This window comes from Pararge aegeria, chromosome 12 (assembly GCF_905163445.1).
Source record: "Pararge aegeria chromosome 12, ilParAegt1.1, whole genome shotgun sequence".
In the NCBI taxonomy this organism is placed as follows: Eukaryota; Metazoa; Arthropoda; class Insecta; order Lepidoptera; family Nymphalidae; genus Pararge; species Pararge aegeria.
The window spans coordinates 1,329,895-1,349,138 of record NC_053191.1 but is presented as its reverse complement, the minus strand read 5'-3'; the positions used below and the strand labels follow the sequence as shown (position 1 = coordinate 1,349,138).

The 19,244-nt window shown below is 36.3% G+C and overlaps 2 protein-coding genes across 2 annotated transcripts; one reads left to right on the top strand and one right to left on the bottom strand.

Moving 5' to 3' along the window:
- Positions 1-5,163: 5,163 nt before the first annotated feature.
- LOC120628202 (alpha-ketoglutarate-dependent dioxygenase alkB homolog 7, mitochondrial) lies at positions 5,164-12,768 on the top strand. The gene is made up of 5 exons (XM_039896455.1): positions 5,164-5,365; positions 6,612-6,799; positions 7,688-7,861; positions 10,836-10,960; positions 11,884-12,768. The coding sequence occupies exons 1-5, from the start codon at positions 5,239-5,241 to the stop codon at positions 12,017-12,019; spliced, it is 750 nt and encodes a 249-aa protein (XP_039752389.1). The 5' UTR covers positions 5,164-5,238; the 3' UTR covers positions 12,020-12,768.
- LOC120628201 (zinc finger protein 77-like) lies at positions 12,752-19,122 on the bottom strand. Its single transcript, XM_039896454.1, has 7 exons — positions 18,860-19,122; positions 18,368-18,709; positions 17,641-17,817; positions 16,784-17,037; positions 15,634-15,750; positions 13,642-13,702; positions 12,752-12,932 (listed from the first exon to the last, which is right to left on the bottom strand). Exons 1-7 carry the CDS (start codon positions 19,013-19,015, stop codon positions 12,816-12,818), a joined length of 1,224 nt encoding a protein of 407 aa, XP_039752388.1. The 5' UTR covers positions 19,016-19,122; the 3' UTR covers positions 12,752-12,815.
- Positions 19,123-19,244: the final 122 nt, after the last annotated feature.

Here is a 19,244-nt window from a genome sequence, read left to right as displayed (position 1 = left end):
TATATCTCATGACACATACAACAGTATATATCTCACGACATATACAACAGAATTGGCACCAAATTGCTACTACGGCTTCTGCACGTAGAGACGAAATCTCACTCTCATAAATTAACAAATAAGATAAATATTTTTTTTTAATTTGCATCTGTAAGTAACTAAGCATAAGTTTTGGCTAGCTGTAAGTATACTATGGATATAAATAAAAAAAAATATATAAGGCAGTACAAAGTGGCATTAAAATGTCCGAACTGTGGCAATATAAGTGAAAATAATAATATTTTAAACTTAGCACCTTGAGCTTCTTGAATATAGCCCGATGTTAATAAGCCATCGAATGCAAGATTTTAACACTGATTGAAATTAGTAGTGCTATCCTAATGTACAGAGAAGAGTAGGAAAAGGATAACACTACGAAATTCAGTCAGTCATCGAAAGATTTTGGGTTAGATATTTTATTATATTATACAAAATTTAACTTAACTTTTATAATACTTTTCAGTCATGGGATCTAGTGTAGGGAGATACCCAGTTAGTAGTACAATACTGGATATTTTTAATAATATAACATTAGTAGAAAGACAACACAACATATTTAATTAACGAAAAAAAAAATTCGACTACATGTGTTGTTATATTATATTAATGATGATATATGTTGTATTGCTTTTTAATCATTGATATGGTTTTTTGTTTTAATTTTAGTATAATTGAATTTTTTTGGGATTAACAAACAATTTTCTTTCATTAAAGGTACAGAAGTAAGTTAAGAAATAGTATGACTAAATAACGATATAAAAGTCGTTAACATGTCCATTAAAAATTGCAGTAGGTGGTATTTTCAGTCTAGGTGGCGTAATTTCAGCAGTTCCGAACATTTCGTGTTCGGTTCCATCTGAAAAAAATAGTTGAATGTATCACAATGGCAGAGAAGTCGCAAATATTCCTCTTATTAAAGTTAGCACTGATAAATTAACCAAAACAAAATGTCGCACGTTTGAGAGCATCCTCATATCTATGAAATGCGCATCCTTATTTAATTTACCTCGTCTTGTCAGAGATGGGTGGATTACATCTATGGAGGGTAGAGGTAAGGAGAGTCATCTTATATGGGAGAAAAGTTGAAAAAGTGTCCAGTTGTTGCGCTAAATAACAGTTCAAAAATCCTCCACAATGGCGCTGGTGGATGCACAGGGTATGGTATGAATGTAGCAATCGTAGATGAATTGAAGTATGCCGAGTTAAAAAATTTAATGTCATTATCGACTAAAGTAGTTAATTATTGAGAATTTCAACAACTTACGTTGTACAAAATATTGTGGTAAATATAACCTTACTTCCTTGTATCTCCATACTTCCTTGTATATTTTTCAAGCCTACTCTAACAATATTTATATTTGGCGCTTCTTTTAAGAGTTACCCTGATGCAAATGTGGCGCCATCCTAATTTAATACATTTTGACGACACTTTTTCATATACACAGATGACTCTCCTTACCTCTACCCTCCATAATTACATCAAATACAGGTAAGATTACAAACCTTCAGCCCCTATTCAAGCCCTAGGGTAGGTAACCTTAGAGGTATGAACATTTGAACATAAAAGCCTTCTTCAAGAATTAAGCTTTCAATTGCAATGAATATTTTATAAAGAACTGGTAAATTCAGAGTTATACGAGTTCAAACAAAAAAAAAAATACAAACTCTCATCTCATCTTATTATAGTAGGTATGCTACGTAAAGGTTTATGCCCGTTTTCACTAACAACTTACAAGGCAATGCCTACATAAGTAACGCCTCATCTAAATCCTAGGCATAGATAAATAAATAAATAAATAATAAATAAATATACTACGACAATACACACATCGCCATCTAGCCCCAAAGTAAGCGTAGCTTGTGTTATGGGTACTGAGATAGCTGATGAATATTTTTTTATGAATATAATACATATAAATACTTATAATATGCAGATAAACACCCAGACACTGAAAAACATTCATGTTCATCGCACAAACATTTTAAAGTTGTGGGAATCGAACCCACGACCTACTCAGAAAGCAGGGTCGCTGCCCACTGCGCCACTCGGTCGTCAACCGCGATCAAACGTTCACCAATAGTTATCACCTAAGAGTTGGTGTAACGTTTTTTTTTATATAGGCATAAAATCATTAGGCATTCGTTTAAGGCGATGACAATGTTTAGTGAAAACGGGCAATAGATTCGCCAGGCACATAAGCATCTTTTTTTTTCTTTATTTCTTTTGTATTAGTTCTGTGACAGTATTCTCAATACACTGAAATCTATATTAACACATTGATTAATTTAGAGAAATGCGGGTATCGCTATTAAAAACGATATCTCGTGGATCGAATGAGTGTCGCTTACATATCTTAAATTACTGACACTATTAAGAAAAGATAATTTTCATTAAAAAAATAATAATAATAAATAAACACACTACGACAATTCACACATCGCCATCTAGCCCCAAAGTAAGCGTAGCTTGTGTTATGGGTTCTAAGATGACTGATGAATATTTTTATAAATACTGTACATAAATACTTAGATTATACATATAAACACCGAGACACTGAAAAACATTCATGCTCATCACACAAACATTTACCAGTAGGGGGAATCGAACCCACGGCCTTGGGCGCTGAAAGCAGGGTCGCTGCAAACTGCTCCAATCGGCCGTCAAAAATGTAATAAAAGAAAACTATTGTGGCGCAGGCAATCCATTAAGCGGCAATCGCTTGATTAAGTCTTATAGATTCTTGAGCCGCAGTATGATATAATTTGACAGCTTCGCTATTTCAGCAAGTCAATGATAGGTAGTATACAGTAACAACATTCTTAATTTTTCACACAGCATAACACATTCAAAATATCTCCTGGTGAACCAACAACCTTTCATATTTCAGTCCACCCATTCAGCCATAACCACTTAAAATAATTTGAGGTGGTGATAACAAAAAGAACACCCGGTTAAGCCTATTGTGGGCGACGAATACGGTTATCACCATCACCTCCCTACCACTTACACATTTCTCATGTAACTGAATAAAGGCTACTTGAATATGATATTTTTGACTTTGACTTTGGCTTTGACTTTGACTTTGACTTTGGCTTTGACTTTGACTTTGACTATGAAAAATAACTACCTAAAAACAACTGCATAAACTGCTGTAAAGCCATATTCTCATAACACAATATATTGTTCTGTGCATATATTGTAAGAGTAAGTGTTGGGAAAAATTCAAATATCTTCAGGTTAGGAATTCGCAGTGCATTTATTTACTTGGCCTTACATTTAATCACAATATTACTTAATGCTATATATGTACTACATTTTAGATTTTGAGACATTAAAATAGTTGTGTACCCCATTATTATTAAGTTATGTCCTCAGACATACCTTACATAATGGATCTACAGAAGTTAAAATAGGTAGACATAAAAGGTAGGTGGTTAACCAAGCACTATCCAATACATGAGAGTGTAATTGATGATACTATATATTTTATTCAATTAACTTATTACAAAATACTGGGGACTGATAGTTAAAAAATCACTAACACCATCAAACAAAACTTCCAAATACAATTATTTAAATTTGTATGGCCTATTTGAGGTGCAGTGTGGGAAGGCAGATTAGAATATTGTTGGACGGTGATTGCAGTCATCACCAACCCGTCTGCCATGTGGTTGGGCAAGCCCTCCCGTTGGAAGTTGGAAGAGACTTTAAATCTAGCAAAGGACTGTTATATGCTATTGATTATGTTCTGAAATAGCGCATAGCACACAGCACTAAGCAGTTTAAGGGTATCAGAAACAGTTGGAGCTGTGTTCTTCCAACTAAGTTTCTATACTACAACCATCATCCCGCTATTGTATTTATGGGTTTGATACTACTAACTGCTTTAATGCAAATATGAAAGTTTAAACTTACAGCATACTTCAGAGCACCTATGATAGATTATTAATCAGTAAAAAAAAGAAGGTGGTACCTCCTTTAATAATGCGTCCATATATTTAAAAAAATAAATTCTTTATTCAAACTGCAAACATCCAAGTTATTTGCTTAAAATTGAAATTCTTAAAAAATAAGATTCTTTATTTAAAAAAATCAACTTACCTGAACTGTAATCAAGAGTTGCCAGCTCCTTCGAATTTGGATTCATATTAGTTAATCAAAAGTTATCGCCAAAACCCTGGCACAGCAAGTCCGTTGTAGTCCGGTGTCCATTGTATAGGCCTCCATGTATCTCAACATCATCTTCAGGGCATAAAATCCTGAACATTATTGTTGTGAGGATCCAATTGAAGATACAAGAGCGAGGATAAGGAGCAAGAGTAAGGCCGCTTCTGAGAAAATTTATATCATCAACTGAATATAATCTAAAAGATTAAACAAGTTTTCAGCAAATTCTTCATAAATCCTCACGAGATATCACACAACTTTGTAAGGTTTTTCTTTATTAAGGCTACTTTTTATTTCACTGGACTCGATTCCCGGACTCATCACACAGGTTTATGATTTATTGATTGTTGAATATGGGTGCAGTCGATGTAAAATAAGATTTGCACAAAGCGCACGCAGGTCGAAGTTTGAACTGCAACTAGGTCAAAGGTCAATGACCGTACCGGACTGCACTCTACTACTTCCGACTCCGAGCATTGAGCACAGAGAGAAATAAGCTAAATGCTTCCTAGTTCCGTATAGTGATGGCAACAAAACATACTTTCATCATCTGAAATCATATTTTAATATTATGAAAGGTAAAAAGCTCTCTATAATAAAAGTGACTTGTTAACCAATAAGGCTAGGTAGGTAAAGCTACGAACCTACGACTTTCCATATTTCTTCCAAATTTTAGCGACTTTTAAGACTTGATGATGTAGTCTGTACGAGATCAAACTATATAATAAAGATATATTAAAAGGAATATTAGAAAGAAAAAGACCAAACAGTTTCAAGTTTTTAATGAATCCTTAAATAATGGGGATTCCCCAATTTATTTCATGTTTAGTATTTCCATAGACCATTAACTGAAGTATATCCATAGACCAATTGAACCAATAAATACTCTACAACGCGACGCTCAGCTGATTGTCAAATGCCAATGTTAACGTCATAACAAAATACCTACTCTGTCGTTCATGCTTCAAAAAACTGCAAAGAATTGTCAACAATTATTTTCCAAGTTAATTTTGTAAATATTTGCTAAAAAAATGCGAATCTTAACGTTTAGTATCCTTAAGAACTGCAAGCAGAAATTGTCTCTGTATAAACTTTACAAGAATTTAAGTCTTGACGTTACCCAGGCAAGAGTTCAACCAGTAGCGGAAAAATTACCAGGTAGGTATAGTTTCTTGGCTGAATAATAGATATATTTACATATGTAGAATTATTTGATCATATCTTGCTGTTTAATCGTATTTGAGTCTATATTTAGAGTATCTTTACGGCATATCTAAATTAACATAAAATAGGAACATCAAAATCATTCCTGTTTCTTAAAATTCTCTTGTTCCTTTTTCAAATATTTTCCTACACCCCTAACACCTTATTCTGATACAATCAACGGCTTTTTTTTGTGTCATTTTTTATAGGTCTTGAATTGCCATTGAACCTCCTTAAAAGATCATGTCAGAATCATTCCAACCTAAAATCAGTTTTTATTTTATATAAGTAATAAAATTAAAGTATAATGTATAAAAAATATCCGTGTTAGATATATTATACGCATGTGTTGTCTGTGCTGCCTTAGGTTAAGAACTAACTAGCTAATCACAACTATTTCTTGGTACATATTCAAAATTAACTTTTCATTAGTTTCACCGATCAATCTCCTTCGTGCCCTCTTCATCTACAAGACAATGGCGAAGTACCTTGTGGCACAGACAAAAGCCATAAACAAGAATTGAATTGAACTAGATGTGCCCTGCGGCCGCATAATTTTGGGAGGCATCGTAATGCTACATAGTCTACACCTAAAATAAAATAAAATAAAATAAAAATAAAAAAAAGTCTACACCTACAGTCATATAATATGAGATTTTTAGTTTTTTTCACAAACATTTTTTTACTTAGGTTTTTTTTTTTTTCAGTGAAAAGTATACTCTATTATTTCTTATACCTCCAAGAATATGTATAAAAAGTTTCGTGAAGATCGGTTCAGTACTTTTCGCGTGAAAGTGTAACAAACAAACTTACATTCACATTTATAATATTAGTAGGGATTTTACTTAAAGGCAATGGAAGCTTTACTTAAATGTATACTGCTATGTATGCTACACATTCTAGTAATTTAAATAGAATGCCCTCCAGGCCTAGTTAATATTTTATGTAAAAACTTAGTATTATCCAATCCCCATTATTATCACAATAATAAAATAGGATCAGGTAATTAAAGTAAATTCTCAATCCATATAAATAAACTAAATGGAGCTTCAAATTCATATCATTGATATTTTGATAACTTATCTATAAGGCTATCACTGTTTATAGTTTAAATAAATTGCCTTTTGTAAAGAGTACTATTTATATAATTGCAAATAATGTGGCACACGGTTAAGTAAATGAGACAATTATCTTATTGCAGGCAACACAAGTTATATAGAAATACTACCATCATGGAAACCAAATGAGGAGCCTGAGCTGCGTACCACTGTCCTGCAGCACATGCGTATCCTGCCTAACTTTGTGAGTGAGGATGAGGAAACTGCCTTGCTCGCAGAAGTTGAACCGGTGCTGAAGAGGATGAGATACGAGTTTGACCATTGGGACAATGTTTGTAATGCTTTTAATATACAATGTCTAACCAAATTATGAAATAATGTTGAAGGATGCATAAGTATATTTCAAAAGGAATCACGCTGAAAATATATGAAATAATATGAAAAGAAGCATATTTATTTTTCCATACAAACTAATTCAAAACAAGTGTTTAGTTAAGACAACCCTATTAAAAATAAAAGACGGACACTAATAGTACCTACACTATGCAACAGGTCCCTTTAGTTAATCAAGTGACAGGAGTCACTTGATTTTAATTTAGGATGAGATGTCAGGGCAGCATCTGATTTTTTTCAGTAAAAACAATGGCAGAGGTTTACTTAAAAAACGATTAGCATTTTGATTTCACAGATAAGTCTTGGAAATAATGTTCTTCTAAAGTCTGTAATGTAGTATTTTGGTTTTCATTTACACATTGTATTTTAAATATCCTACTAATGTTTCAAATGCAATAGATTGAATTCATGGTTGGCTAAAATTAAATATACACATGGATGTTTTTTAATGCAAAAACTACTAGACAGATTTTGATATAACTTCACAGTAATATAGGTTAGTATTTACAGTAATATCAGAATAAAACATAGGCTATATATTTATAATGATTTTCTAAAGCACCCCTTTCTTTAGAATATCATTAGCAGGCACCACTAATTTTCTTAATCAATGCTGGTAGTGACATTAATTTATACAATAGAACAGATCATTGCCTCGAAATCGACCCTAATTATCTCTTTTCCTAATTGTCTGATTTCTAATTTTAACATGCCAATCAAATAACTAGACCAACAAGGTTTAAATTATATAAGTATTTTATTATTAAAAATATAGAAATATTAATTATTAAGTTTTAGTACGTATAAGTATTTTACATTGGTGCAGGCAATCGAAGGATTCCGTGAAACAGAACGTGGCAAATGGAACACCCAGAATGAGGCTATTCTGTCCCGAATGAAGGAAGTTGGATTTGCCCCGCATACTGAGTTGTTACCCTACGTCCACGTTCTTGACTTGGCTGCGTCTGGTCATATTAAACCTCATGTTGATGCAGTTAGAGTAAGTTAGAATAACACCCTAGAATTTCATATTACTTATGTGATGCAAATGTTTTCCCGCAGTGCCTTTGTTTATTGCCTACTAGCTTCTGCCCGCGACTTCGTCTTAGTGGACTTCGGAATGGGGTCCAAAGCTATACTACATTTAAAAAATGAAAAAAATTATACTATGTTAACAATTTTTTATCTTACAACTGGAATTTGAGATATTGGTATAGAAAGTACATGACCTTTTCCATAGAATAGGTTACATGCATACCCAATTTCAAAGATGTCTGCCCACGGTTTAGCTCGTAATCAATTTTCAAGTTTCCCTCGTGAACCTATTTATTTGCCTACATGCATACCAAATTTCATCCAAATCCGTTCAGCCGTTTTTGCGTGATTGAGTAACAAACATCCATACTTACACATTTATAATATTTTATATTTTAAACTAGCGGACCCGCGCGACTTTCTCTGCGAATGAGTCGACTTCAAAAAATAGTCGTATGTCGGACTGTTTTATAGAACTTTAAAGAAACAACATTGCCGACAATTCCGATATACTTACTACATACTTCCGTCGTTTGGCGTAACGTTTACCGTTCACGCATCGCACGGATCTGAATCTCTTAAAAAGGATATTTTTTGCAGTTTTTGCAACATTTCTCATTAATGATAGTAGCGTGATGTTATATAATAGCCATAATTGTTACTACAAATCGAAAAAAAAAAAAACTGAGATTAGCGCGTTCAACCAAACAAAATTTAAAAGCTATATAATATTTCTACGTTGCCTATCCAAAAATCCACGTCCATCTAATTTTCCGTTGCACCGATTTTGAAAGACAAATGCGGAAAAAATAGTGATGCTATCCTGTAGAAGCCGTTTGCTTTTCCGGGATAAAAAGAAGCCTATGAGCTATTCCAGACTATATTGTAGGTATCTGTGCCAGATTTCAGCCAAATCGGTTAAGTCGTTGTGGCGTTAAAGCGTAACAAATATCCATACATACATCCGACCATCCATGCATCTATCCTCACAAACTTTCGCATTTATAATATTAGTAGGATGGTACGCATGCATTCGATCGTTGTCCCATATGCCTTGCGACTTGCTGTTATCTGTGCAAATTTAACGGAGACATGAAGTAAAATTGATAAAAAAAAATCATCCCATTTCCCAGAGGAAACTTGTTGTTTAAGTAGTATCGGGATCTAAAAGTATCCTATATGTTGACCCGGTATATCAGCTACCACTCTACCAAATTTAATTTCAATCCGTTCAGTAGTTTTCACGTGATGCCCGGGCAGACATACAAACAGACAGACAGAAAGACAAAAATTAAATAAAAATCTGTTTTGGACTCAGTATCTGTTATAACGCATCCCCCGGTCAAAATTTTTTAAATATATTAAATGTACAGAAATAATGTACATATATATATTATATATAGGTAGGATATTGACGACCGAGTGGCGCAGTGGGCAGCGACCCTGCTTTCTGAGTCCAAGGCCGTGGGTTCGATTCCCACAACTGGAGAGTGTTTGTGTGATGAACATGAATGGTTTTTCAGTGTCTGGGTGTTTATCTGTATATTATAAGTATTTATGTGTATTATATTCATAAAAAAATATTCATCAGCTATCTCAGTACCCATAACACAAGCTACGCTTACTTTGGGGCTAGATGGCGATGTGTGTATTGTCGTAGTATATTTATTTATTTAATATTTTGACCAGCTCCCTGGCGCAACAATGAGCGTTGTGGTTTTAAGTGGGTCTCGGAGTTAAATACAGGCAGATGTAATCTGAAAATTTCTCAATTGCACTCCTCATAAGCGCGAAGCGTTGAGGTGAGCAATGGTGAGGTACACATTTTGTATGTAATCAACGCAACGCGTCAAAAGTACCATCTATGTGCCTCTTTGAATAAATAAATATTTCACTTTGACTATTTACAGTTCTGTGGTGATACAATAGCGTTATTATGCCCAATTCAATTTTCTTCATAGTTTTAGTGTTCTTCCGAATTGACTTGTTTATCAGGCGAGTATTCGTAAACGAATGACGCAATTATTTCATTTTTCGGATAACCACCTGAGGGGTTGCTACGGCGTCACCGGGGAGTGGGGCGAGCGCGAAAGCACGCCATGAGAAGAGCCCCAGGGCTCGACGACATCGGGGGGAGAGTGGGAGACGTCGACCCGAGGGTGCCTCCTGCGAGGACTCGGACCTCGGCTCGGTTGGCGTTAATTTGACTGTTGGTGGACTTTTGGACTAATAATTGTATAGTCCGTCCCGTGACCGTGGTGAGGATCCACGTCCGGATGACGTCAGAAATCGGGGCACACACATACACATACACAGCGTCTTCGCCGGCGAAGACGCTGTGTATGTTGCGTGTGTGTGTGTGTTGGGACACATTGTCGGTAGTTATTTGATCGTCTTGGTCGTAAAGGACATGTTTCGGACGTCGCCGCTTTGGCTCGACGTCGGGGACGGGGGTATAAGTGGACGCCTCGACCACTAGGGGGTTGGGGTGTCGGACTGCATTTTCAAAGTAGGTCTTTGATAATGATTTCATGTACTGGGCTATGGTGGGAAGATCGAGGTCTCGGTGGAGATCTACGTTGCGCATGAACCACGGACTGTCCGTGGTCATACGCATAAATTTGTTCTGCAGGACTTGAAAGCTCCTGTAAGAGCTGTGAGGGCGATGGGCGAATACGACGCTGGCGTATGTAATAATGGGACGTATGCACGTTTTATACAAGGTTACCTTGTGACGGAGGGATAATTTGCTTTTGCGGCAAATCATCGGATAGACTTACGCAATTAGGCTGAAACTCAGCTTATATACTAATGATTGAATGATGACAAGCATCCCTATCCCCACTCCATCCCCTCCATTCCACGAACTTTTGGACCTCCCCTCGTATGTGCCTATTTGAATAAAGAAATATTTGACTTTAACTTGAGATTGTTTACAGTTCTGTGGTGACACAATAGCGGGGTTATGCTTAGCGTCCAGTGCAATAATGAGGTTAGCTCATGAGAAGAAGCCCCACTTGGCACTGGATGCTTTGCTGGAGCGCAGGTGCCTGTATATCATGAGGTACTGTACATTTCCATTGTTATTGTCATTTGACCTCCCTGGCGCAGTGGTGCGCGCTGTAAATCTAAGTAGGAGTACCCGGGTTCGATTCCCGGCAGGGGCTTTTTGGAAATTTATAATTTATGAATTTTCCCTGGTATGGTCCGTTACCGTCCTACCGACAAAGACGTGTCGCTTAACTATTTAGTGTTCCGGTGCGATGGCGCGTAGAAATCTATTAGGGGTATGAGTAGATCCCTCACAGGTTAGCCCGCTACCATCTTACACTGCATCATCACTTACCATCAGTTGAGATTGCAGTCAAGGGCTAACTTGTAGTGGAATAAAAAATAAAAAATTCAAAAAGCTGCCTCAAATATTCCATATGCCATACTCATGACACCAGGTTTAGTTGACCTCTCTGGTGAGCGCTGTGGCAGGTGAGCGCATATTTGAGGCAGCTATTTAAAAAAAAAAAAATTATAAGTTAGCCCTTGACTGCAATCTCACCTGATGGTAAGTGATGATGCAGTCTAAGATGGTAGCCGGCTAATCTGTTAGGGAGTGTGGTAGTCATACATAATAGGTTTCTACGAGACATCGCACCAGAATGTATCTTAACGTTTTCATACCTTTAATCACACATTCAAATAATATTGTATCACGAGCGCCGGGATGTCGTGCGTCGGTAGAGAATACGCACGTATATTTTGTAAAAATATTAAATCAAAAGAAGTTTAGTTATTCTTCCATACAAACTAACAGCTCCGTACCTCAGCTAACAATTTGGAAGGCTACATCAATATTTTGTCTTGTAATTTCGATCTATTTGGAAACCATACACCCACCATTCCGAACCGATACTTTAATTCAAATAGAACTTTTTTTTCCCGTGCATTTAACGGGGTAGATGGGACTACATCTTTAAAACTTTTTTTTTACAGCGGAGTGGCCCGTTATGATTTTTCACACGAAGTGCTGGGAGGCGAGCGTAGTATGTGGAGGGGAGAAAAACTACCTCGGAAACGACGAATAGCCTTCATATGCCGCGAACAGCCCCGACCGGAGCATAGACAATAATAATTTATAGATTCAAGTATAGTAATATGTAGTAAAATTTTTGGAATGTGATATTATGACAAAATCTTTACCATTTAATACAGTGCTGTGAGTAAATGTCAGAAAATACTAATCGCTTCAGATCAATACATCGAATTATACATTCATCGTCTGGTAAGAGGCTTCGGCCGTGACTAGTTACCGCCTTACCGTCAAAGACGTGCCGCTAAGGGATTTATGACGTTCCGGGACGATGTCAAGGTAACACAAATAACATAATAGAGAGAGAGAACTAAAAATAAATTCATCACTTGTATGGTAAACTTTACAGCAATGAGGTAGGTCCAGAGTTACCTTCGGAATGATGTTATAAAAACATATACTCAAAACCCCCGGTATTGAATTCTGTATCTTTTACACACAATATGTAGTTTTCACTTTAATATTATTATATACTACATTTTGTTTAAAAACCCTAATGTTGTTTTTGAAAAATTCTCTATTATTATAAATATTTTGGATTGTTATGGATATTTGAACTTGGAAACATTAGCGTATCAGTGTAACAAAACAAGTATTGCGTTAACAAGGGCAGGCAGTGCTTTCACGCATGTATGTCGTGCCGCAGCTGAACCTCAGATCGGCGACATAACCTTCGTAGCTTTAGTTTTAAGTTGAAGAATGTAGTTAGAATGTGATAGGTCTACTTATAAAAATTGTTGAATTTTACATTGAAAGAAATTACAAAAATAAATCTAAATTATTTTTAATATATTTATTTTATTAATTAACAAAACTCTACAAAATACTTAGATCATTACATTTCTTCCAATGCCTCCATTTCAAGATACTCTATGTCTCCTTCCAAAGGTTCTATTCCGTGCATACTGCTCAAAGCCTGGTCAATATCTCCGCTGTCCCAATCTGCTTCCTCCTGTAACATATCAGTCTCAGCATCATTCACCATCTTGAGCCTATTAAAACTGCATTAGGATTATGAACATTAAGCTTAATTTGCTATACTCCGCGAAAAGCAGGGGAATCTGTTTGGTGTAATTAATAATTTCTTTAATCCTAGATCTTCGGCAATGTACCCTCGACGCAGGTTACGCTCCGAAACCGGAGCATCCTCAGGAGATGTTGACTTTACAATGACTTAAGGATTGAAATTATAAATTACACCATACAGATTCTCCTGCTTTTCGCGGAGTATAGGAAATTATACTTAATTTTCATAATATATCATGCAAAGTAACGCCTACTTCTATCCAATATTTAAAAATGGCATGAGAGGTTTTAGAGCAGTGCCGTTATTGACCCACCATGATGCTCCAATGTGGGTCGGCGGGCTTTATCAAGTAATAATAGTCGTAAAAAATATGGCTTAGCGTGCTTTTCGCATGGGCTTAGCCTACACCAATTTCCTAACTATGGGCTTCTACTCAGTCGTACAAAAAAAAAACAAAAATATTTGAAAATTTTGAATTGAAAAAACAGCATTTAACTCCGAAAAACTAGACGTGTGTAAGGAGTATCAAACTCGGTACCCCTGAAATGGATGCTGAAGTCTTAACCTGGCTATATGACAAAAATTCATATAACATACAATTTCTTAGTGTAGTTGTTTTTAATTAGGTGTTTACCTGCGGTATTTCCCGCCGATGCACTCTCGAATGTCGCTTCAGAGCAGCCACTGAGGCGAATCTGTGGGACAAAGTATATTTCAATAACGCTACGGACAGTACAATATTATTTTTCTATATGCAATCAAATAAAACAAATAATTTAGATTCTTATAGACATATGACGGCCGATTGGCTCAGTGGGCAGCGACCCTGCTTTCTAATTCCAAGGCCGTGGGTTCGGTTCCCACAACTGGATAATGGCTGGTTGTTTATCTATATATTATAAGAATTTATGTATATTATTCATAAAAAATAAATAAAAATCAGTTAGCTTAGTATCCATAACATAAGCTACGCTTACTTTGGAACTAGATGGCGATGTGTGTTTGTCGTAGTATATTTTTTTTTTTTTTTATTCTTATAGACACCACAATATAAAGTTTCCGGGATAAGTTTTAATGTACAACAGTTGAGTTTTTAGCTGTTGCGTGTATAATTGTTTAGTTTTTAACCCAAGTATGTATCATCTTTTCTCAACGTGTAAAAGAATTGCGAAATAATATTGAAGGATGCATAAGTATTAAGTATATAAGGAAGTGTTTCCTTATGAAATATACTGTAAAAAATTTAAATCCAAAGAAGCATATTTATTTTGACGTGACAGCGTCTTATAAATTGGTTTGCCGGGTGACACTTCAAGAAACTGCGTTACGCTCCGCTCACGTTATGCGCTCACAATGAGAGCGAGTGAGAGGCACGCGCCCGCCTAAGAGCGAGAGAGACAGACATAAAAAGTGAAAGGCACGCGTCCCTTTGTAGTAAACGCTGTTTCATTGTACGCAAATGTATTGCAAGTTATTGTATGTATATTTGTATATAAATACGTATGTATGTGTAAAGGTAAAAATAAAATTTTGTTAATATGAAATTCAGTGCAGATTCTTTGTATAAATTAATGTTTTAAATATAATTCTTTGTATAAATAAATGATTTAAATTGTTACTATTATTTCATCCTTCTTCCTACTATACGAATGAATATTCACATTAAAATTATTTTACCACTCAAAGTCGTTGTCACGTAAAACTTTCGCCCGTATACCGACTTTACAGGCAACCAATTTTTTTCATACAATAGAATTCAAAACATTGTAAGTGTTTATTTATGACAACCTTACCTACCTACGATAAGCGATGCGAGATTTTAATTTTGCATGTTTAAGTTAAGGCTGTATCTGATTCTTTCAGTAAAAACTTTGGCAGTGGTTTACTCATTAACTATTAGGTTTTCGGTTTCACAGATAAGTCTCATAGACAGTACATAATGGACCTCTAAAGCCTATTCGTTATAATTTCGGTTTTCATTTACACTTTGTATATAACCTTTGAGTATAGCCATTGAGTTATAACAGTTGCGTGTTTAACCATTGACTGTACACAGCCATAGAGATTGAACCATTTCTTGTATGACGGTTCGAGTGTTTAATTGTTGCTCTATTGAATGTATAACTATGTCCTATAAATATATATATTATGTAACCTTTGAGTCTATAGCCATTGAATGTATACTGTATACCAGTTGAATGTTTATTATTAACTGTATGACTGTTGAGTGTATAACTGTGCAGTCTGTGACTATTAAGTACATATATTTGTTAAGTGTTTCACCGTTTACTGTATGACTATTGAGTGTTTAATTATGAGTGTATAACCGTTGAGTCTAGGACCATTGAGTATATAAATGTTGAGCACTTCACCATTTACTGTATGACTGTTGATTGTTTAATTGTGAGTGTATAACTGGGGAGTGGGGAGTCTATGTCTATTGAGTATATAAATGTTGAGTGTTTCACCATTTTCTATATAACTGTTGAGTGTATAACTGGGGAGTCTATGACTATTGAGTATATAAATGTTGAGAGTTTCACCATTTCCTGTATGACCGTTGAGTTCATAACCATTTGCTGCATTACCACTGAGAGTATAACCAGTAAGTGATAAGTTTACGTACGTTCGCCCGCAATGGTCGCACGCGATTGGCGGGGGCGGCTGTGCGGGCGGGGCGGGGTCGGGTACTTCCACCAACTCCCCCGAGTGACACTTGCGGATGTGAGCCAACAAGTCGTTCCTGCAATTATAATTAATAATCTTATTGCGAATTCTCTATGCAAATAACGATATATAAAATATGACGTTACTTTCCCCCTAGCCTTAGTTTTAAGTTAACGAATGCAGTAACCATCACAAACATTAGTAATAGAATATTATAGATTAAATTTTATTGCTTTAACTGTGTACATTTTTTTTTTTTAGTGTTGTCAGTGGGAATAATTCCAACAGTTTGCCACTTTCTTATATATTTAGTGTTTGTTTTACATATGACTATTATGTTAACACTTTAATTTTAAACTTTAGACACTAATTAGGAACAGTCACAAAAATATTCCTTAATAATATAATATGCCTTACTTATTAACCGAATTCTTAACCCATTTTTAAAAAATATTTCAGTCTCATTTTTTTACCATGACCACATTTTACCATGGTCAATGGTTAAAAAAATTTATACCACAAGCATTTTTCAACAAGTACTTTTCGCAAATACGTAAAATATATTTATTTATATTAATGTTAAATGTATGAACGCTTCATAAGTGCCTGTGATAAAATCTACATTTATTTAAGGTGCAGGCAAGCCAGTTATTTCAGGTGAATAACAATCGCACTTTAGGTTTAGCGCTATGAAGCGGTGATGGCCTAGTGAGTAAGGCTTCGGCTTTCCTTTGGTGGAGTCCCAGTTCGAGCCCCGGCACGCCCCTCCAACTTTTCGGAGTTATGTGCGGTTTAATTTAAGTAATTTAAATATCACTTGTTTTTAACGGTGAAAGAATACATCATACAATAATACATACACCTGAGAATTCTCCATAACTTTCTTAAAGGCATGTAAAGCCAATCGATCCGTGCTTGGCCAGCGTGATAGACTACGGCCTTAACCCTTCTCATACAGAAAGGAGACCCGTGCGCTGTAGTGGGCCGGTAATGGGTTGAAGTTGATGATGATGAAGCCATGACCACGAGGCTAAACGGTATAGGCATCATCTAAAACTCAACTTGTTATTGGCGGCTTTACATGCCCACTCCGGGCCATAGATAATCACCTGGTAGCAAATCTCAGTATGCACGCGTCGTATCCGCAGACGAAGCGGTCCGCCTGGCGGTGAGTGAGCGCGTGCGCGGCGCTCGAGTCCAGGCTCGGCAGCACGAGGAAACACTGCGCGCACAGAATGGGTGCGGCGCGTGCGTGCATGCGGCGTGCGTGCGTGGACAACGCACTGCGGGTGCCGCAACGCATCGAGCACACGGGACAGGTCGCCGCGCAAGACGCCTCGTGGCGACGCATCTCTCCGTTGCTCTGTGGATTTAAATTTTAATAGGGTTGGCAGAGAGACCGTTATTGCCCGAGTTTTCAAGACAACTGTTTGTTCCTTCTAAACTGAGACAACGTGAGCGGCATACCATTATATTATATATAATGAATAACAGCTATGCATTATTCATTATATATAAGTATGTGTTATACTAATACCGCAATGTGCATATGTTAAGTATAGCGTCAAAAATTTATTTTAAAGGCGGAATTTCGCATTCCAGCGCCGATTAGATCGATCGAATTTAACTTGTACTTCGTATCCCTCGGAGGGATTCCTTTTTAGCTCTTCTAGATAAAAAAATTTTAGCTCTGTGGATATTTACACTGTGGCACAACTGGAATAGTGAGATTACATGGACATTATCTGGGTGAATGCATTGTAGGGATTCGTGTTATAATTTTAAACATTGTAATCTGCCAAACCAGCCAGTTTATAAAGAAAATGATTAGACATCTGCATTAATACTCTGTATTATTTACTAGACTGTGAGTTCTATTTTCAAAAATAAAAATAGCCACTATTGGATTTGATATAATATCGCTTGCTTTCATACATAGTTTAAATAGCGATAGGAGTAAACATACCTGGAAAGACATGTTGCACAGATTGCACATGAGACTCTGTGCATCCAGGGCGGTGGCATGCAGTATGGAGTGGTCTTTGAGGGCATCCTTGCTGGTGAACTGTGCGCCACAGGTCCAGCACGAATGGCGCGCGCCGCTGGGATGTGTAGCGATGTGTTCACGATACTCGCTTGCATGCTGGAGATAATTTGAATTAGGTAAAACATGCAGTCAGAAAAAATGACAATAAAGATTACTCTGGCTCACACACAACAAGGTGTCCAGAGACCAAATTAAGTTTTTATTTAATAACAATAATTGACAGATCAAGCATATGACCCACCTGACGGTAAGTGACAAACCATTGCCATAAACTGAGCAAAAATATGCACAACATGCAAGAAACACATCAAACCTGATACTTTTACCACTGAATAAATATTAAAGTTACATAAAGTAAATAGAAGCAATGATAGCACAGCCTTTTCGAATCCCAGCACGCACTTCTAACTTTTCTAAGCTATGTGCTTTTAAGTAGTTAACTAACTACTGGCCTACCACAAAAGGAGAGTGCGGTACCGAAATACAGTTGAGCTTAGACTGGCCTAGACCTACGCCTTGTTTTTCATACTATTAGTTTCAAATATACTTGATCTTTAAAATTTGGTATTCTTTATTTTACTCACTCGTCAGTATTGGTACACTATGTTACAATTGAACAAAAAAGAGGAGCCTTAGCATTGCTTACCTGAAAAGACATCGGACAAATTGTGCATTGATAAACACTATCCCCACATGCATTCCTTGCTTTCTCCAGATCCTCATCATCAGCTGCAGCAGCCAAGGCCAATGCGTCTTTATCCACCATAATAATATCATCCTCACTATAAACACCGCCAGAGTTAGCACTTGGACCTCCCACAACAATGAAGACATCAATTTTCTGCGTTAATTCATGAAGTTTTCGTCTTAAAGCACGTATTTTTTCACTCAGTGGAGGCGCTGTTCGGGTGCTTAATGCTGTGCTAAATTCATAAGCTTCCAAGGCACGTCGAATGCAACTTACGCATAATTTGCCATCGGGTAGAACCTAAAAGTGAATGTAAATAATTGAGATGTACAAACTAACTCTAAGCTGAAGAGAATGTTAATTTTCGACTAAGATAAGAAATTGAATCAGAGAATGTAATTTTTCGCCTAAGATAAGGAATTGAATTTGTGGTATGAAGTAAAATTTTACCTTGTTATTGTTTAGATGCAAAAGCATAGTTCGCAAAGGGACTTGCATAGGGGGCGACCCGGCGTCATGCTCCTCCGGGGTGAATAAATCACCCCCGCCGCCGCAAACAGAGCAAGTCTCCGTTTCAGTTTCCACTTTCATTACTGTCGTAGTCATTGTTTTGATACCAACAATATCAGTGGCACTAGTTACACAAATTAAAATAAATAGGCAGTAAACCTAAGCGAAACGAGTTTTTTATATTTGACATTGGCACTGCCAGATATTTGTGATTTGACAGATTGAAACAGATTAAAAATACAAAATCATAGATGTTTTAACCACAGAGTCAGTAAAAATCGGCACTTATTGTAACTTAATTTCATTGTGGATAGTGCAAATGGTA